The sequence below is a fragment of the Leguminivora glycinivorella genome, chromosome 8 (genome assembly GCF_023078275.1).
Source record: "Leguminivora glycinivorella isolate SPB_JAAS2020 chromosome 8, LegGlyc_1.1, whole genome shotgun sequence".
NCBI classification, from domain to species: domain Eukaryota; kingdom Metazoa; phylum Arthropoda; class Insecta; order Lepidoptera; family Tortricidae; genus Leguminivora; species Leguminivora glycinivorella.
This window is the reverse complement of record NC_062978.1, coordinates 25334044-25351271: the sequence shown is the minus strand read 5'-3', so window position 1 is coordinate 25351271 and position 17228 is coordinate 25334044. Positions and strand designations below refer to the sequence as shown.

The following is a 17228-nucleotide window of genomic DNA, read 5'->3' as shown; positions in this document are numbered from 1 at the left end:
TCGCTCATACCTACAAACAAGGGCCAACAAATTCAGTGTAGGGGATTGCGTACGTATAAGCAAGTACAAAGGCGCTTTTCATAAAGGTTATACGCCTAATTGGTCTACAGAATTATTTACAATAAAACAAGTTAAGAATACTATACCCGTTACATATTACTTAGAGGATCAACGAAAAAATTCAATATTAGGCACCTTTTATGAACAAGAGCTGCAAAAAACAAAGTATCCTAATGTTTATCTTATAGAGAAAATAATGAAAAGAAAAGGCAACAAGCTATACGTTAAGTGGTTGGGTCTTAGTACAAGCGAAAATAGTTGGATTGAGCGCAGTGCTGTTGTATAAAGGTAAATCTATTTATAATACTGATGCGAATGTTACTTTATCACTAGTTAACTGACTATGAAAGGAAGAGGACTTTTAAATAGTGCCATTAATAATCTTCCATTTGAACTACACATACCTGGGTACAATTATTGCGGCCCTGGAACTAAATTACAAGAACGCTTAAGACGGGGTGATAAAGGTATCAACGGGTTAGATTCAGCTTGTATGCAGCACGATATTGCTTACGACAAATATTCACGTATAGAGGATCGACATAAGGCTGATTTAGAACTTTATAAAATGGCTAAGCGACGTATGAATGCAAAAAACGCTGGGAAAGGAGAAAAACTGGCGTCATGGCTGGTTAGTAAAGTTATGAAATCAAAAATTAAGACAGGAGCAGGTGTTGAGTCATTTAAGCACTTAGTTACAAAAATACGTAGCGAATTAAAGAAAAAAAAGAATGGAAATATCATAAGCAGTGCTTATACAGCTGCGAAGAAAATATTTCCTAACACAAGTCGTATGCGGATACCTCGTATAATACCTATTCCAAAAACTGGAGGCATATTACCGTTGATTCCTATATTCGCGGGATTATCGGCTCTGGGTTCTCTGGCAGGCGGCGCGGCAGGAATAGCTAAAGCTGTAGGAGACTACAAAGCGGCAAGAAATAAACTAGCGGAATCTGAACGTCACAACAAAATGATGGAATCCATAGCGTTGGGCAAAGGATTACATATAAAACCGTACAGAAATGGCAAAGGACTATGCTTAAAAACCTCAAAAAACTAAATGGTAGGTTACCCAGTCGAGCTCTCACAAATGTCGATATTATCAACAATTCAACGGGTATACCTTATTTTAGAGGAGTATTTATGAGAGACCGCTTACCCAAACTTCCTAAGCGTAGAGAATGCGCGATAATTAACTTAGACGAATCAAAAAACCAAGGAACTCACTGGGTAGCCTATGCAAAGGATAAAAAATATTGTGAATATTATAATAGCTTCGGCGATATTAAACCGCCATTAGAGTTGATAATATATTTGAAAAGATTTGATATTTCATATAATTATAGGCAGTTCCAACAATTTAATACTGTAAATTGTGGTCATTTATGCTTAAAATATTTAAAACAATTTTGGCAGAGGCGTTTAAATTGTTAACACTAATAAAAAAAATGTCATTTACACGATGTCTTTCACTTTATCCATAACGGGAACCTCCTCTAGTCTTACAACAAATTATTCGCCTGAACTTCAATTGGACGGTGAATACGAATGTGGTCTACTGTATTTATCTACGTTTAATTCAATACCTAACATAGATAGTCGAAATTGCAAATTTTACTACGGTGAGGGTGAAGTATTGGAGATACCAGAAGGCTCTTATGAACTCCAGGATTTAAACGATTATTTAAAAACACATGTTCAAGGCTGTTCTTTTAAACTTTTGTGTAATAATAATACTCTAAAAACATCTATTTTTTGCTCTAAGAGCATACATTTTGGTGGCGATAACTCCATAGGTAAACTACTAGGTTTCGGTAATGAAACTGTTCCTGCGAATATATTAATGGAATCTCCATTTCCAGTGTCCATTCTATCGACGACTATAGTTCGAATCGAATGTGATATCATTAGTGGATCATTTATCAACGGAAAACCGAGCCATATAGTTCATGAATTTGTACCTAATGTGCCTCCAGGGTATAGAATAATAGAGACGCCTAAAAACGTTATTTATTTTCCCGTCACTCAAAATACTTTAAGTTCTCTTAAAATAAGACTACTAGATACCAACAACCAATTGATAAATTTACGCGGAGAAGAGATTCAAATATATTTACACCTGAGAAAAAAATGATTGATTTCAATAAAACAGCAGTGAACCGTGATAAATCAGGCAGTACCCTTGGTGCTATCAAGAAAAGAAGACCGAAAAGCAGGCTCACTAGTGAAAATATTTTGTTTCTCAGATCAATCGGTTTACTAAAATGAGCATTCTGGACTTAGCAAACTCCTTTAGCTATGATAACTCAATCGAAAGTTATGAATACCACTCGTACAAACCTTACGTTACAAGTTTTAATTTGAACGATGAAATTCGCATACCCATCAATCAGCAAGATATGTACGTGTTGCCTTCAGCTAGCACATTATACATAGAAGGTACTATTACAGTGATGAACAGAGAAACAAAACAACCCGTGTCGAGCGTCCTGTTTACCAATAACCCTGTCCTCCATTTCTTTCAAGACATTCGATACGAACTGAATGGAATTGAAATAGACAAAATAAAAAATGCAGGAATCACAACAACAATGAAATCTCTTTTATCCATGAGTGAACATGAAGCGAGAATGGCAAAGTCGTGGGGGTGGGACATAAAAGGTACTAAAGTTACCCAAGGTTTATTTTCTGCTTCTATACCATTAAACAAAATTTTGGGCTTTGCTGAAGACTACAACAAAATTATTATTAATTGCAAACATGAACTTATACTTTTACGCTCTAACACTAACTTGAATAGCGTTAAATTGAACCCAAATGAATATATAGACAATGTTACTTTATCAAAAGTGGTATGGCGTATGCCTCATATTAAGGTTTCCGATCGGGAAAGACTGAATCTTCTTAAATATGTGGAAAAAGATCGTGCAATACAAATTGCGTTCAGAAACTGGGACCTCTTCGAATATCCACTGCTGCCAAAAACTTCCAAGCACTCTTGGGCTATTAAAACTTCATCTCAAATCGAAAAACCTCGGTATGTTATAGTTGGTTTGAAAACTGGTAGGAAAAATGCGTCCGACAAAGATATAACACATTTCGATCATTGTAACTTGAGAGAGGTTAAAGTTTTCTTGAATTCTATATATTATCCTTATGAAAATTTGAATGTTAGTTTTTCCGATGAGAAGTATGCTATATTATACGAGCAATATTCTAAATTCCAACAGTCCTACTATAATCGTAGTCAGGCACCCTTGTTAAATCCTTACGATTTCAAAGAAATAGCACCATTGTTTTTCGTGGATTGTTCAAGACAAAGTGACACTTTAAAATCGGGTGTTGTTGACATCAGAGTTGAAATAGAGTGCAGTGAGGATATACCCGATCAAACATCTGCGTATTGTCTTATTTTGAATGATAGCATTATAGAGTATAGACCTCTTAGCAATATAACAAGGAAAATATCATGAGCACTAAAAGCTTATTCGTGGATGTTCAAGGATTTAAATCATTAAATAACGATTTTATAATAAAGGAATTCGCACTTAGTACTAAAGAATACACGCAAGTCTTTTTAATAAAACCACCCTACACGTTTTCTCATTTATCTCAGCAAGAAAGAAAAAGAGTAATATGGTTAGAAAAAAACCACGGGATTTTATGGAGGGAAGGATTTGTCGATCACAGAGAATTTAAAAGAATGATTGTGAACCATTTAAATAACAAGAACATTTATGTAAAAGGAGCGGAAAAAATTAAGTGGGTTAAAGATTTGTGTGCTAATTGTGCTGTAATAGATTTAGGTGAACAAGATTGTCCTAATTTTCTACATTTGCATGAAAAATATTGTAATAAGTCTAGTGCATATAACTGCCTGCATCATGAAAAAAATGTGCTTTAAAAAATGTTATATGTATTAAAAAGTGGTATTTTGATACTATTGTGTCTGCACAAGATTTATAACGATGTTTACTATTTTAGAAATAAGCACTGTATTATGTTTTAATGATAATAAATAAAAGTCTGTAATGAAAGACCCATTTTTTATTTTTTTATTTTACGCACACATACATTTTTAACCTTAACAATAAACTCAGAAATTTTCTTGTAACATTGATTTAGAGATTTGATTTATTAAACTGTATGCCGAATCCACAACATTGTCCACTGGTTCGCTGGCTATATATTGAGCACTAAAGATCATATTTTCTTCATCATCACTCTCTGCCTGGCTTTCCTGCCCGTTACGTAAGCCGATGATTTTTATTTGTATCAGACGGGGTCCCTCAGCAACGGATTTTCTACATTTCACAAAAGTAGTGGATGATTTTAATTTACGTTTTGGAGCACGCTGTTTAGTTTTTATTTTCTTTTTGTTGGGTGTTTCTATTGATGGTGCTGTAATGGTCACGTCATGCTTGTTGGCAAGTTCTGGATATGCGTCTTCAAATGTCTGGGTGTTCCACTCTTGAGCATGGGTAAAAGGATCCTCGGGGTCACAATGTTCGCACATGTTGAAACTGTAACACAATAAGTATTACCTTTAATAAAGCCTTACTATTAAGCATTAAATCTACCTCTTGTAATTTTAAGTTTTTCTTTTGTAAAATAAAGTTTAAATAAATAAATAATAATAATGTATTTAAATTATCACATAATATTTACTAAAAGTATATAATAAAAATAAAATAATTACTTACTTGAACTTATTACTTGAACGACCACTTCTTATTGTATCAAATCCATAAATGCGAACATGCGAACATTATAACAATATAGAGAATGTCAGTATTGCAGTTTTCCAATAATGTTGTTGACCTGCTTTTGCCAGCGTAGGCATGCACGCGCCAAGAAATTAGACTCTATTCAGCTATGCAATATATACAGGTTAGGTAGATAAGCTTCTTGTTACTTGTCGGCGTTAATTGATTTATCAAACAGCTCAAAAGAAGAGAGTCACATGTGATGAGCAAAATTAACACCTTTGTATACTTACTCATTATCATTAGTAAGAAATTGATGTATTTAATTATAATTTATAACACTGAGTGAAAGTTACTCACAGAGCGCACTTGCAACTATTATTTACTATAAGATAGGTATAGCTCTGTACTTCCTTAAAGAAAAATGAATCTACAGCACTCAGGCTTTTGAGTAGGAAACTTATAACAAAAATAATTGTCATCCTTTTAAGAATGTATTCATCTTTTTACATTATTTTCATTGGGAAACATTGTTAAAGCTACTTAAAAATAACATAATTATTTGTACAATAGGTACTATATTGAATACATTCTTAAACGGTTGATCAGTATTTTGGTTACACCCTGTAAAAATGGAAAGTATGGGAGTGTATAAGAAGAAATAAACTGAACACATATTTTTTATACGTTTATTAGATAAGTATACAAAATAAAAGCATAAAATACAGACGTGCGTTATTATATATATATATTTATTTTCCAATGCAGTGAGTTAGCAGAGTATAAGTGGATATCCCTCATCCTGCTAAAATAAAGTGTAATTTTTTTCATGATTAACTGTGTTAACTAAGTTTAATAACAGTTTGAAACACTTTCACGGTAAATACAATTGAAATAGTACATTGAAATTCGCCACAACATATAATATTCAGCACTTACTTTTAGTTACAACTTTTCCATTATTTGTTTCGGATCTACAAAAAAGAACTATTACCCCATGCCATAGTTGAAACTTTGTCTGATAAAATAATTCGTTTATCATCTTTATTACATAAAGCAACTTTGTTGACCGTTTGAGTGAAGATGTCATGTTTGATAGTTTTAAACAAAATATTCTTTTTTCGAATGATTTTATCGTTTAAAAGTACGTCTTTGTAATTTTCCAGTGTCAAATCTTTGATGGCACCAGCCTTAGTACCTTTTGCTTTTTTTACAAAGCCCTTTTTCGGGTGTGTACTAGTTATACAATACAGCTTAGACCGCAATCCTACAAACTCTGTTATAAGTGATCCTTCTAGCTCATCTTTGAATAGTCCCGGAATCTTTTTATTACGCAAAGGAATCTGGAAATCATTTAAAGGACTGTAATTACTCGTATCAAAGAAATCTAAGAAATGTGTCCTTAAGTCTTGGTAAAAGTCTCTAGTTTTAATTTCATAAATGAAACTGTCAGTATCAGAATAACAGAGGCGAACGCGATCACTATAGTGGGGTTTTATTACCGAGTAGTGAAATTTGTACATATGGTTTTTGGATAGTTCTAATACCGAGAATCCTATGTAAATGGGTTTATCCAATACAACTCTTTCTGGCTTCATTTGAATGGCTACCAAGTTGTCAGTGAGCACTGTGGCGCTATGAAAATTGGGTCTTGCTATTAAAGTACCGCCACAAGTAACCTTTTTAGTGCTGTTTCGTTCGTCATACCACTGGTTGACCAGTTTTACGTCAACGCGTCGTTCACAATCCTCAAGAGTTTTTCCGAATATCGAATTGTTCATTAGTTTAAATAGGTCCTGTTGAAATTGGGTTTTCGCATTTTTCCGCAACTCTGTATTTAAGTCTATGTATTTCTTTAAAAAAGAATTTTGTTTAAAAGTGAGTACACGATGTATTTTCTTAATAACCAAACCGTTTTTGAGGCATGTTTTAAGATGCTCGTAATGAATTACGTACTCATATTTATCGAACAAATTTGGAATTAATTTTGTATTTTTCCTCCCGGAGGAACAAACTTTTCTGCGCAAAAAGGATAGTCGTTGTGATCATGATGTAAATATTGCGGATATAGCAAGTCAACCTCAAGTATATACCCAAATTCCGCGTCGTCTGAAACCGATGTAATATCTAGGTGTGAAATTTCAAAGTCATCCAAAAAACGAAAATCTGACACAGGCAGCGGTTGTGACATTGCATACCCGTACAAATTATTACAATCTATGTATATGAGAAACGAATCAGGTGATTTGTTATCGTAGGTTTTCATATACTGATTATTTGCAATGGAATGTCTAGTTGAACACATACAAATCCCTCCTCGAATCCCTTTTTGAATAAAGCGAATGATTTCTAGGTCTGATATTAGCTCTAATTTAATACCAGTCATTAGTAACATTGCATCGAATGAAAGACTAGGGAGGTTAAATAGAACGCAGGATCTAGTCGATAACTAACCATACAATTTCGCCGAAAATTTTCAAAGATGTCTGATAAAAGTAAAACGTCGGTCTGAAGGTAAAGATCCGTATATTGACCAAGATTTTTTATATTAAATGTATTCCATACAGTTTGCGCATGCACATAATCCTCATCACTTATGTTCTCCGAAGTTAACGAGTTATAAAATAAATCCTGCGAAGGTAATTCAGTCTCGGCAAACGTGTCCCAACATGTTATATAGTCATAAGGATAAACACCTTTTCTAGTCAATAGGTCAAATTTGATTTCATCAGGAAAAAACAATCGTAAGTGAGAAAAGTCTGCCTTAGCAAGTCCCTTCGCTAATTTTTCTAAACTTGTATCTAGGAATTTAAACGAATCTACAAATCGTATCCGCACATACTGATCGTCAGGCATCTTTAAAAACTTACTGAAGGATATATAGTTTTCCTTGTTCTTCGCAATTATTTGCACCTTTGAACCTACATCCTCGCATAACTCCTTTATAAACAAGTGCGCATCATATCCTGCTAAGTTATGAAAGAAAACAGGAATAAATTTGGGAACACTATAACGTAAGTTACAGTATTGATGAGCGGCCCCACGATAAACACCAGTTAAGTGGCAGTGATCTCTTACTTTGTCGCCAAATAAAGCAGTCAGGCAAATGTGGCATGTCTGAGCATTTTTGTGGGCTAAAGCATTTGTTTCTGTGAAAATCATAGGCACTTCTTCACGCAATATTTTATAAATATCTTCAACATGTCTGTATAAATATTTTAAAAATTTAGAAACACAGTCGGGTCCTCTGTATTGAATAAATCTATTTAAGCGTTGATCATAAGAGCAGACTATGTTATAGGCAAAAGCTGCGGGTATATGCATTTGTTTATTTACAGTGAAACTTCCCTGAGGTTCCTTTTCAGGCTCACATGATTGAAATGGCCTAAGAATTGTTTCAAAGTCACAATAAACTACAAAAGGAACATTATAGTGACGTTCATAATGTTTAAATTGTAGATATGTACCTCTTTCCGGGAGTACAGTGGCGATTCCACTACAGGAGTGACTTTCAAACTTGTCTAGGGAAGGAAAAAATAAGAGGCAATCTTCACAAAAGTAAAGTTTACCATGATGTTTAGTTATTTGGGAACGAACCAATCGAGACAAATTATTTATTAAAACGTAGTGCGATTTATTTCCTTTCTCTATTAAAAGTAAATTAATTTTCTTACTCCTTTTATATGGAGATCTATAAATAGGTCCTGCCACTGTACGATTATCCATTAAAGAATACACATTAATACTTAAACCCACATTTTTATGCTCAAACATACCAATATCAGAGAAAGTTATGGGAAAACTGAGACCATCAATATTCAACACGTCTTTAAAGTAGGGGTATGAGGCCGTACGCTCTTTGTGATTTTTTGAGGGATAAAGCGCAGCAACAATACTCCACAGAAAACAATATTCATCTTTATTCTGTATGTTAATACAAGCTTTCTTGTTTTTAATAGACTTAGGTAAATCTATGTAAGAAGATCCTTTCAGAGGCTGGTATTTGTTAACATTAACCTCTAAATATAAATTAGATAAGAAAGTCCATCCACTATCGCGCTGCTCAAAATTTTCAATGTTATTTTTTATGTCGTTTATAACTTTTTGGTATAACTCAGAAAATGTATAGTTTTGATGTACTGTGAAGTTTTTTGTCGTAAACGACTTTGTTTCCTGCCGGTTGTTCTTAAATAAAAGAAAGTTTCCAAAATACTCGAAATTGATTTTTAAACACACGTGCTTTATCAAACACTGTTTTATAATATTTTCTAGTTTCGACGTTAAATTATCTAAAAACTGTTCAGGTATAGCAAATTCTAGCTCTTCAGATCCGAAAACTCTATAAGATGATATACGACCCTGAAAGGCAGACGAAATCTCAATTACGCCATCAGTTACTGCCACTAAAGAATTATTTTTGTGTTTAGTACTTCTCAAATGACCAACCCATTTATTTTTCAGAACTTGGATTGAACAGGCAGAGCAAAAAGGCATTTTAGTTCCACCTAACTAAATTCGCGTATAAAACAGTAAAATAAGTATTTATCTAACTAAAGTAAGTACCTATATGTATATGTGTGGTATCCGAATACAGTTCAAAATATACACTTAAAAATTATTTTTGACAATGCTGAATTTTTAACCTTTTTTGTTGTGAAAAAATGTAACTTCAGCATCGTCAAAAAGAGTTCTTAAATGCTTTGTGAGTTTTTGTAGATATTCCCACTGAGGAGTATCGTTATTTATTTGCGCTTTAACTGCCAGAAGGGCCTTTTTCCACTTATGCTCCGCTAACTCACTGCGTATATCGGCGGTGTTGTATACTCGCAGCTCCAAGAAAAACTCCCCCTCAAGATCAGCAGCACGCCGAGTCAATCCATCAGCCACGCGTTGAGTTATAGACGAGCGTAGCTGGTCTGGTGTAGGGCAATTTTTCGCAAATGCCTCGTCATCAGGAAATAGCTCGAAGACGTCGAAGGGGTTGCTGGCAGTCTTTTTCTTAGACGCTCCACTAGTAGTCCTGTAAATAATACAATAAAATATAAGCAATGCAAAACAAGGCAACAAAAAATATTTTTCAGATTACAACATAGGTGGGTGTCACAATTATAATAATCGAATAGATGCATATTTTAAATGTGTAACATACCTAGGAGATTTCGCCTGGCGAGGCTTCTTCACCTTCTTGGTCCCCGCGTCAATTTCTTCCCACTCTCGTTCTGAATCGGACCTGAAAATATTTTAACAATTTGTAAATTTAAATTCATAATGTAAGTAGGTAAAATAAAACGTAATAATCAAAAACAATTTACGTATGCAACGCATACAATATGTAAGTAGGTACGTGCAGGTGTCATATCTTTTTACCTATTAGCAGCATCGGACTTTCTTTTCTGCACCGGTTTTTTCGCTTTCGCACCTCCAGTCTTGTTATTTAGGGGTACAATAGTTTCAAACTCGGAGTCCGACCTAAAAGTAAATTAAAAAAATCATTTTAAACCTTGCACATGAGCAACTAGTATTATAATTTATAAAAAGACAAAATACAACACTTACTTACATGTTATATGTAGAAATGACGGTGGTTCGAACTTATTATTTATAAGACGTATGAGTACGTAATGTGCACTGTAAAGAGCAAAGTAGCAAAGGAATAAACAATTAGAATGATGGTTTATTAATAGCAATTTATTGATGATTTTACTAAACGAATCAGGGTGTCACAGTCCTCATTTTACTAGTACTCGTAATAAATGCATGTAAGCCGTTTGTATGACTAACTTAATATACTACGGTGTTTAAAATGCAAAATCGAGGCACACTTATTAAGTGATTAAGTGATAGTGGTATCTTAGGTGTAGGTAATCTTATTCAAGAAATCACTCCATAGCGGCAAGATAACATGTTGCTAAAGTAATTTATACTACTAAATTATTTTTGTAATTATTCTCAATTTGGTTTAAAAGCCAATATTCAAACATATTATTTTAGTGTACTTAGAATAAGTTAAACACCTAACAAGAAAACATTGGTTTTAAAACGTATGTTTTGCGCTGATGAAACATCCAAAACAGTGAATAAAGAGATTAAGGTGTTTATCCCGGTTATGATAATGTTAAATCACCAAATACGTGCCGGCGGCAACCCTATATTTATGCCAATACTATGCTAACGCAAGTATCCTATAACAATTTACATCCGTTTCGAAATTACGAAATGTTAAGTAGATGTTGTTTTTAACAATTAGTGCAATCAATGCAGAATACCTAATTAGAATAACATATGGATATGACGTTGCATTTTCGCAACACGAACCTTGATGATCGGCTAAGTAGCAGTACTTAACAGTACCTATAAAATGGATGGTCCTGGGTTCGAATCTCAAAAATGGCCAACATTTCTGTGAAGTGCTTATTATTATTTTTTCTCTTCGTCTTTAAATGAATGAATGAAAATGTTTATATCAGATAAAAATATCCATATTTTTTAAATAAGACTTTAGACTTATGCTATTAAAAGTAATAATTGAGCAAATATATAATGACGTTACAATATATTTATGTGCATCTATTAAGTATTTATCCTCCTAATACAAACAGTCTAAAACTCTTGTTCCAATAAACATACATAGTTCGAAGTCATTATGAAATAATTGTTTTGCTCAAATAGGCTCCTTTTGTTGAGTGCTTAACTAAATGAACCCATGAGATTTTTTTAGTTGGAACCATTGAAGGGAAGCTCCTTACTATGGAAACGATAGTGAACGACATCTATGGAAATTAGCGCAACCTAGCATAATAATATATTGGATAACACGATGCCTTAGAAGCATCTAATTAACGAAGTAGCTAGTTAGTACCATCCCTCACTAATAGAGGCCGCACTTGCAGTAAAACATCAATGATAATAAATATGATCTGATTACATTCCCCCTTGACATAGCAAAATAAGACTATAGTGTATTTTCTGCCGTTTCAGACTTTTACTGTTTAATTACAAAGTCCACAATTGTTAATCAAAAGGTGGTATTTACTTCGTTTATTATAAACGATAGGTCTACATCGCACTATCAAAGTTTTTGATGTTACTTCGTATAAATAAACGCCTTATAGACGACGTTGATGAGTCTCGACGACCGGGGACTCCAACGTTCACACTTTTCGGAATTGGCCAACCGACTTGTGTGCAATGTTGAATCAGATACTTAGGGAAACTCTGTATATACGCGGTCGATATATATGGATTTCCATGCCTGAAGAGGATTGTACTTAAATGATGCACGTAAAATGCGGCCTTACGCCGGGGTTGAGCACCTTGGAGGTCCATTCATGTTCTGTGACGCTGACGAGTTGATCAGACATGTTGTGTGAAAACGCCATAGTCAACCGAGCATTCGCTTGGAAGAGACTCGCACTCTGGGACTGGCCACCTCAGAGAGTGAGTTGCGTTAAGCTTTTGCATCTTTTTTCAAGAAACATACATTTTATAACGTGTTCTTATAACTGATATTCACTGAAGATTCAAATAAAGTGCTCTCAAAACACCTTTGTTTCAAGAGACGACAAGTAATTTGAATAGTATGTAACATAGAAAAAATCTTAGCCCGATGTTTGAGAGCCCGGATATATGAGTTTGTAAGCACTGGAACGATTTCGATCGCGAAACGCTCGAACGGTATGAAGTGATTTTAAACTTCCCAACGGTATGGCTAACATGATCATGCAAACGCGATTATTATAGCAAAACGATATCGATGTGGTTTAAACTTCCTAACGATGATGATACAATTCTTGCCCAGATATTTGAGGGTTAGGATGTATTTGGGAGTTTAGACCACTGGAATGAGTTTGAGCGAGAATCGCTCGAACGAAATGAAAGTGGTTTAAACTTCCCAAATATATACTACTACTACATATGGCGTCAACATTATAAACGTGGTAGTTTGCAAATTTGTGTCCCAAGAAAACACCATATGTATGTACCGTGAAATAAATTATATTTCCCAAAAATGGAAAAGCAGCAACACGCGATACTAGTTCTACATTGAGGCTTCAGAATCGCATCATTACGAATTATTCTGATAAACCCTCCCGCTCGTTTTTGCCCAGAACGTGCAAGTTGTGGAATGAGCTTCCTTCTGAGGTGTTTCCTTTGCGCTATGACATGGGGTTCTTCAAGAAGCAGGTATTTAGGGTTCTCAAAGGTCGGCAACGCATAAGTGGCTCCCATGATGTTGCTTATGTCCATGGGCGGCGATGACTGCTTACCATCAGGCGGCTCGTCTGCTCGTTTGCTGCCTATTTCATAAAAAAAAAAAAACGACATGTTCCACAATCTACATTATGTAATTTATTTATATTTTCAGGGCACACACAGGCTGATGAACCTCACGGTACCAGGGCAGGACTTTCCCAACGTGTGGCCCTTTGAGAGGTGTAAAGTGGAGGCCACACTGCTCCAGAATCAGAATAAGGAAGTCATGGCCATTGCAGACGTATATGTGTTATTCAAACAAAAGCTTAAAATGTAATAACAAGGTCTAATAGGCGAGACGACTAAAAAAAAGTATTTAGTCCGTCAGTTACCAAAAAACCAACTCCGGAACTTTGACGCTCTATATCTTTGAATTTTTTCATTAATTAGATAAAGTGAAAAATATGTGTTCAGTATTTTTGAAAGATCTAACTGACGGACTAAAAATGTCATTTTTTTATGTAGTCGTCACCTTTATTACACGGTACGAGATATTGTGATTTGTATTTATAACATGGTTTCATTATACTAATTAATCTAATTATACTCTGTACTTTTAGGTATTAAAAAAAGGAAACATACAATATTTTTTACAATTTTGGGGACATTCAGACATGTTTTTTTTTCGTGTACGAAAGTCAATAATTCAGGATTTGAATCAATAGAAGACTTCGAGAAACGCCTCAAGATTGCTATTTAAGTTTATGGAAGACGTGTTAAATCCAAGCACCTTTTTTTAAATATGACTTGTATTAGCTATGAAAACGAAATTGATTACCATCAACGGCATCATAAAATTGCAATAGGTTAACTTGAATTGTTAAAATAAACTATTTTCTTTTCATAGATTAAAAAATTGTCATGCTCAATTTTAGAAATAATTCGAGTAATTTATCTCCATTGTTGTCGATATTGAAATCGTATTGGACGCTAAGCAGATATTTATCATTTTGTTTTTATAATAATACCTATCTACATGTAAGCAACCTAGAAAACACGCGCATACAATAGAATGCCGAATAATTTAACTGTATTTATGGCACGGGCAGAAATGATTTTAACCTAAAAAATGTATTGTCAAAAAGTGATAAAGAAAGCGCGGCAAAATTCAGTTTTTTCTTTCTTTTATTTAATTTTATTTATTTATTTAATTTAATAAGTTTACACGGCATTACAGCATAAAATACCAATACACCGAATAAACTAACATGGACAAAAAATATACAATAAAATAAAATATATTACAACGACACATACAATTATTTACAATATCATACACCGACCGTGGAAGGTCTTCCATCGCCTCACAATACCTCAGACACTCAAGATACACTGTCTTCCATCTCCCTGCAAACAAATCGCAATCAGGTGCTGACTTAATGGTATGGACTCGACTTTTCGAAACTTTTCCCAATAAGCACATTGGTAACTGCAATTTGCTTATACCTTGTACTTTTGGCACTTGAAAAAAGTGTAAACAAACCTGAGCTGTCAAATTTGAGGGTTGTTTATTAGGTAACGTTTGGTTCCTGATTTTTTTTCTCTATTTAAAAATAATTGAGCTCACTACTATTTTCCATTTCATTCCACTAACATGTAATTTCGTTTAATTTGACGAAACGTATACACCTTCACGAATACAAACCTATCGTCATTACATTTAATGAATATTATTATTTTCTTCAGGGAATCATCAACCAAAAAGTACCTAATTTTGCACTAGGTTTAAAACTCATGGTTGCATTTTAATCTGGGTGTAACTCCGGTTTCACATTATCCGATCCGATATCGGATGTCGGAAGGATTTCGATGGAAAAATCCAAGATGGCGCCTGTAATGTATGGGATATCGGTCCTACATCCGATATCGGATCGGATAATGTGAAAACGCACTAACTCTACTAAAATATAAAGGTGTACTACCTTACGCGATTTTTAATTTTATCTGTCTGACATTTGCCATTGCTTGTTATCTATCATCATCATCATCATCATCTGTTCCAAGTTCGATATTTGTGTTTTCGAGCTTCCGTTTCTCCGTATGAGATGATGATTGTTATATTTATGTTTTTTAGAGTTCCGTACCAAAAAGGTACAAAAGGAACCCTTATGGCGACGCTCTGTCCGTCTGTCTGTATGTCTGTCACATTTCTAAATATCTCGAGAACTACTTACGCTATCGATTTGAAATTTGGAACTGTTATGAACATTTTAAACCTCTACAAGCTGAAACTATTATTTTTTTAAATATATTAATATTAATTATAGAAAATGGCCAAAATGGAAGGGGGGCTAACCGTAAATGTCAAGTTACTAGGTCAAGTGGGGTATCGTTAGAAAGAGCTCAAATTGTACATATCAAAACTATTTTTTATAATTTATTTGTAGTTTGAGTTTAAGGAATTATGAAGGAAAATGTAAAAAATAAAATACCATTCCCCTTATCTCCCGAAGTTTACCAACAAAAAATTATGACTTTTTACGAAATATTGGTTTTAAGCTAAATTTTACAGGAAATGGTTTCTGGCCTTAAAAGGTTCTCTATCCCTGGATCTGTCAAATTTGACGGCTCCGGTTTGTTTACACTTTTTTCAAGTGCCAAAAGTACAAAGTATAGTGATGCCCACAGTCGTCTTGTATGTCAGTTCTACACACATTGTCAAACATTTTCGTCTCTCCGATAACTTAATATTATAGTTTTTTACCCCCAGCGTCGCCATCTTGTACGTTGGTTCACCGCATCTTGTCCAATATGTTCGTCTTTTCGATTGCTTAAAACTACATTTATGGAAAAAAATCGTATCTATGATAACTTAAGATTGTTAACTATTATTTACCCCTTTAACATGTTTAGTTTGCTCCTTAATATTCTCAATAGGCATGTTGGTAGCGCCGGTCTGCTGTGTGATACCCCCAGCAACCATCTTGCTCGTTGGTTCGCCGCAAATCGTCCAATATTTTCATCTTTCTGATTACTTAAAACTACATTTTTGACAACATTTTCGTCTTTCCGACAGCTTTAAAATTATTGATCTTACTCAGCCCTTTAAAATGTTTAGTTTGCTCCTTAATATTCTCAATAGACACGTTGGTAGCGCCGATCTGCTGTGTGATACCACCAGCAACCATTTTAAAAATTGGTTCGCCGTATCTTGTTCACTATTTTCGTCTTTTTGACAATCTTAAACCTAAAATTCCTGACTTACCCCTTTAACATGTTTAGTCTGCTCCTTAATATTCTCAATAGGCACGTTGGTAGCGCCGATCTGCTGTGTGATACCACCAGCAACCATTTTAAAAATTGGTTCGCCGTATCTTGTTCACTATTTTCGTATTTTTGACAATCTTAAACCTAAAATTCCTGACTTACCCCTTTAACATGTTTAGTCTGCTCCTTAATATTCTCAATAGGCACGTTGGTAGCGCCTATCTGCTGTGTGATGCCCCCAGCCTCGCCATCTTGTACGTTGGTTCGCCGTAACTTGTCCAAGATCTTGGTTTTGCCAGTGTCGACATGGCCGAGCACACACACCACGGCGGCACGAAGCGGGTTGTTCTGTTTGTTCAACTCGTTCTCTTCTTTGCGTTTCTGCGGGTGCAGAGAATTAAGTAGCGTGAGCATTTAAATCTTAGGCTGTATCAAAGACGATCAAGTATCTAGAGGATTATTGACAAAGTAAAATGTGGCGTAGACTGTCACCACTGGTCACATGATTAAATCTTATGAATCTCCGTATTGACAATTTGACCCGTATTCTTAACTTGATAGGTGGTCAAATTCTCAAATTTGAATATTAGCGCCATCTAGCCGAGAGCCAACCAAAGGAGTAGCGCAAAGGAAAGCGTATATATAACTTTGCATGGTTAAGAGGTACGTATTTTTTTATGGCGTTATTCATAAACGATTTAGAAACCTAAATTAGCTAATAATCGTTTGTCATGTTGACTGGCGTATTTGTGACAGAAGGGCTAAACACTTTTTAACTAATCAGTTCAGTACTTTTTTTATGAAAAGGGTTAGACTTTAACCACAGTATAATAAAGAGTACTATCGTACAGTATGGCCACTCCCGCTGAAAGTGCCGCCCACTCCCTCTCGATTACCTCACAGTTACCGCGAACAGTCGACCTGTCATATTTCACTCATACAAGCATAGTACGCGTTCACCTACACGAGCTTATACTGTGTGCTAGGAACGCACCTCTT

General features: G+C 34.7%; 2 protein-coding genes across 4 annotated transcripts in view; both read right to left on the bottom strand.

Moving 5' to 3' along the window:
- The window catches only part of LOC125229226 (eukaryotic translation initiation factor 5B), an 80751-nt gene that overhangs the window by 57569 nt on the left and 5954 nt on the right, over positions 1-17228 (bottom strand). For both annotated transcript variants that reach the window (XM_048134020.1, XM_048134021.1), the window contains exon 7: positions 16392-16610. In XM_048134020.1, coding sequence (XP_047989977.1) covers positions 16392-16610 — 219 coding nt within the window. The remainder of the gene's footprint in view (positions 1-16391; positions 16611-17228) is intronic.
- LOC125229227 lies at positions 4104-10460 on the bottom strand. Of its 2 annotated transcripts, XM_048134023.1 has the most exons (5): positions 10330-10366; positions 10137-10238; positions 9919-9999; positions 9569-9789; positions 4104-4586 (listed from the first exon to the last, which is right to left on the bottom strand). In XM_048134023.1, coding segments are annotated over exons 1-5 (519 nt in total). In that variant the 5' UTR covers positions 10332-10366; the 3' UTR covers positions 4104-4473. The 2 variants fall into 2 exon arrangements, with proteins under 2 accessions (XP_047989980.1, XP_047989979.1); XM_048134022.1 differs by lacking the exon at positions 4104-4586 and having other exon boundaries at positions 7191-9789; positions 10330-10460.

What these genes read in the sequence shown, in the direction of transcription:
- LOC125229227 (XM_048134022.1), bottom strand. An exon ending in AAGTCCGATGCTGCTAATAG is followed by an intron (nt 10,000 to 10,136) that starts GTAAAAAGATAT and finishes AAATATTTTCAG; the next exon opens with GTCCGATTCAGAACGAGAGT. An exon ending in CGCCAGGCGAAATCTCCTAG is followed by an intron (nt 9,790 to 9,918) that starts GTATGTTACACA and finishes TATTATTTACAG; the next exon opens with GACTACTAGTGGAGCGTCTA.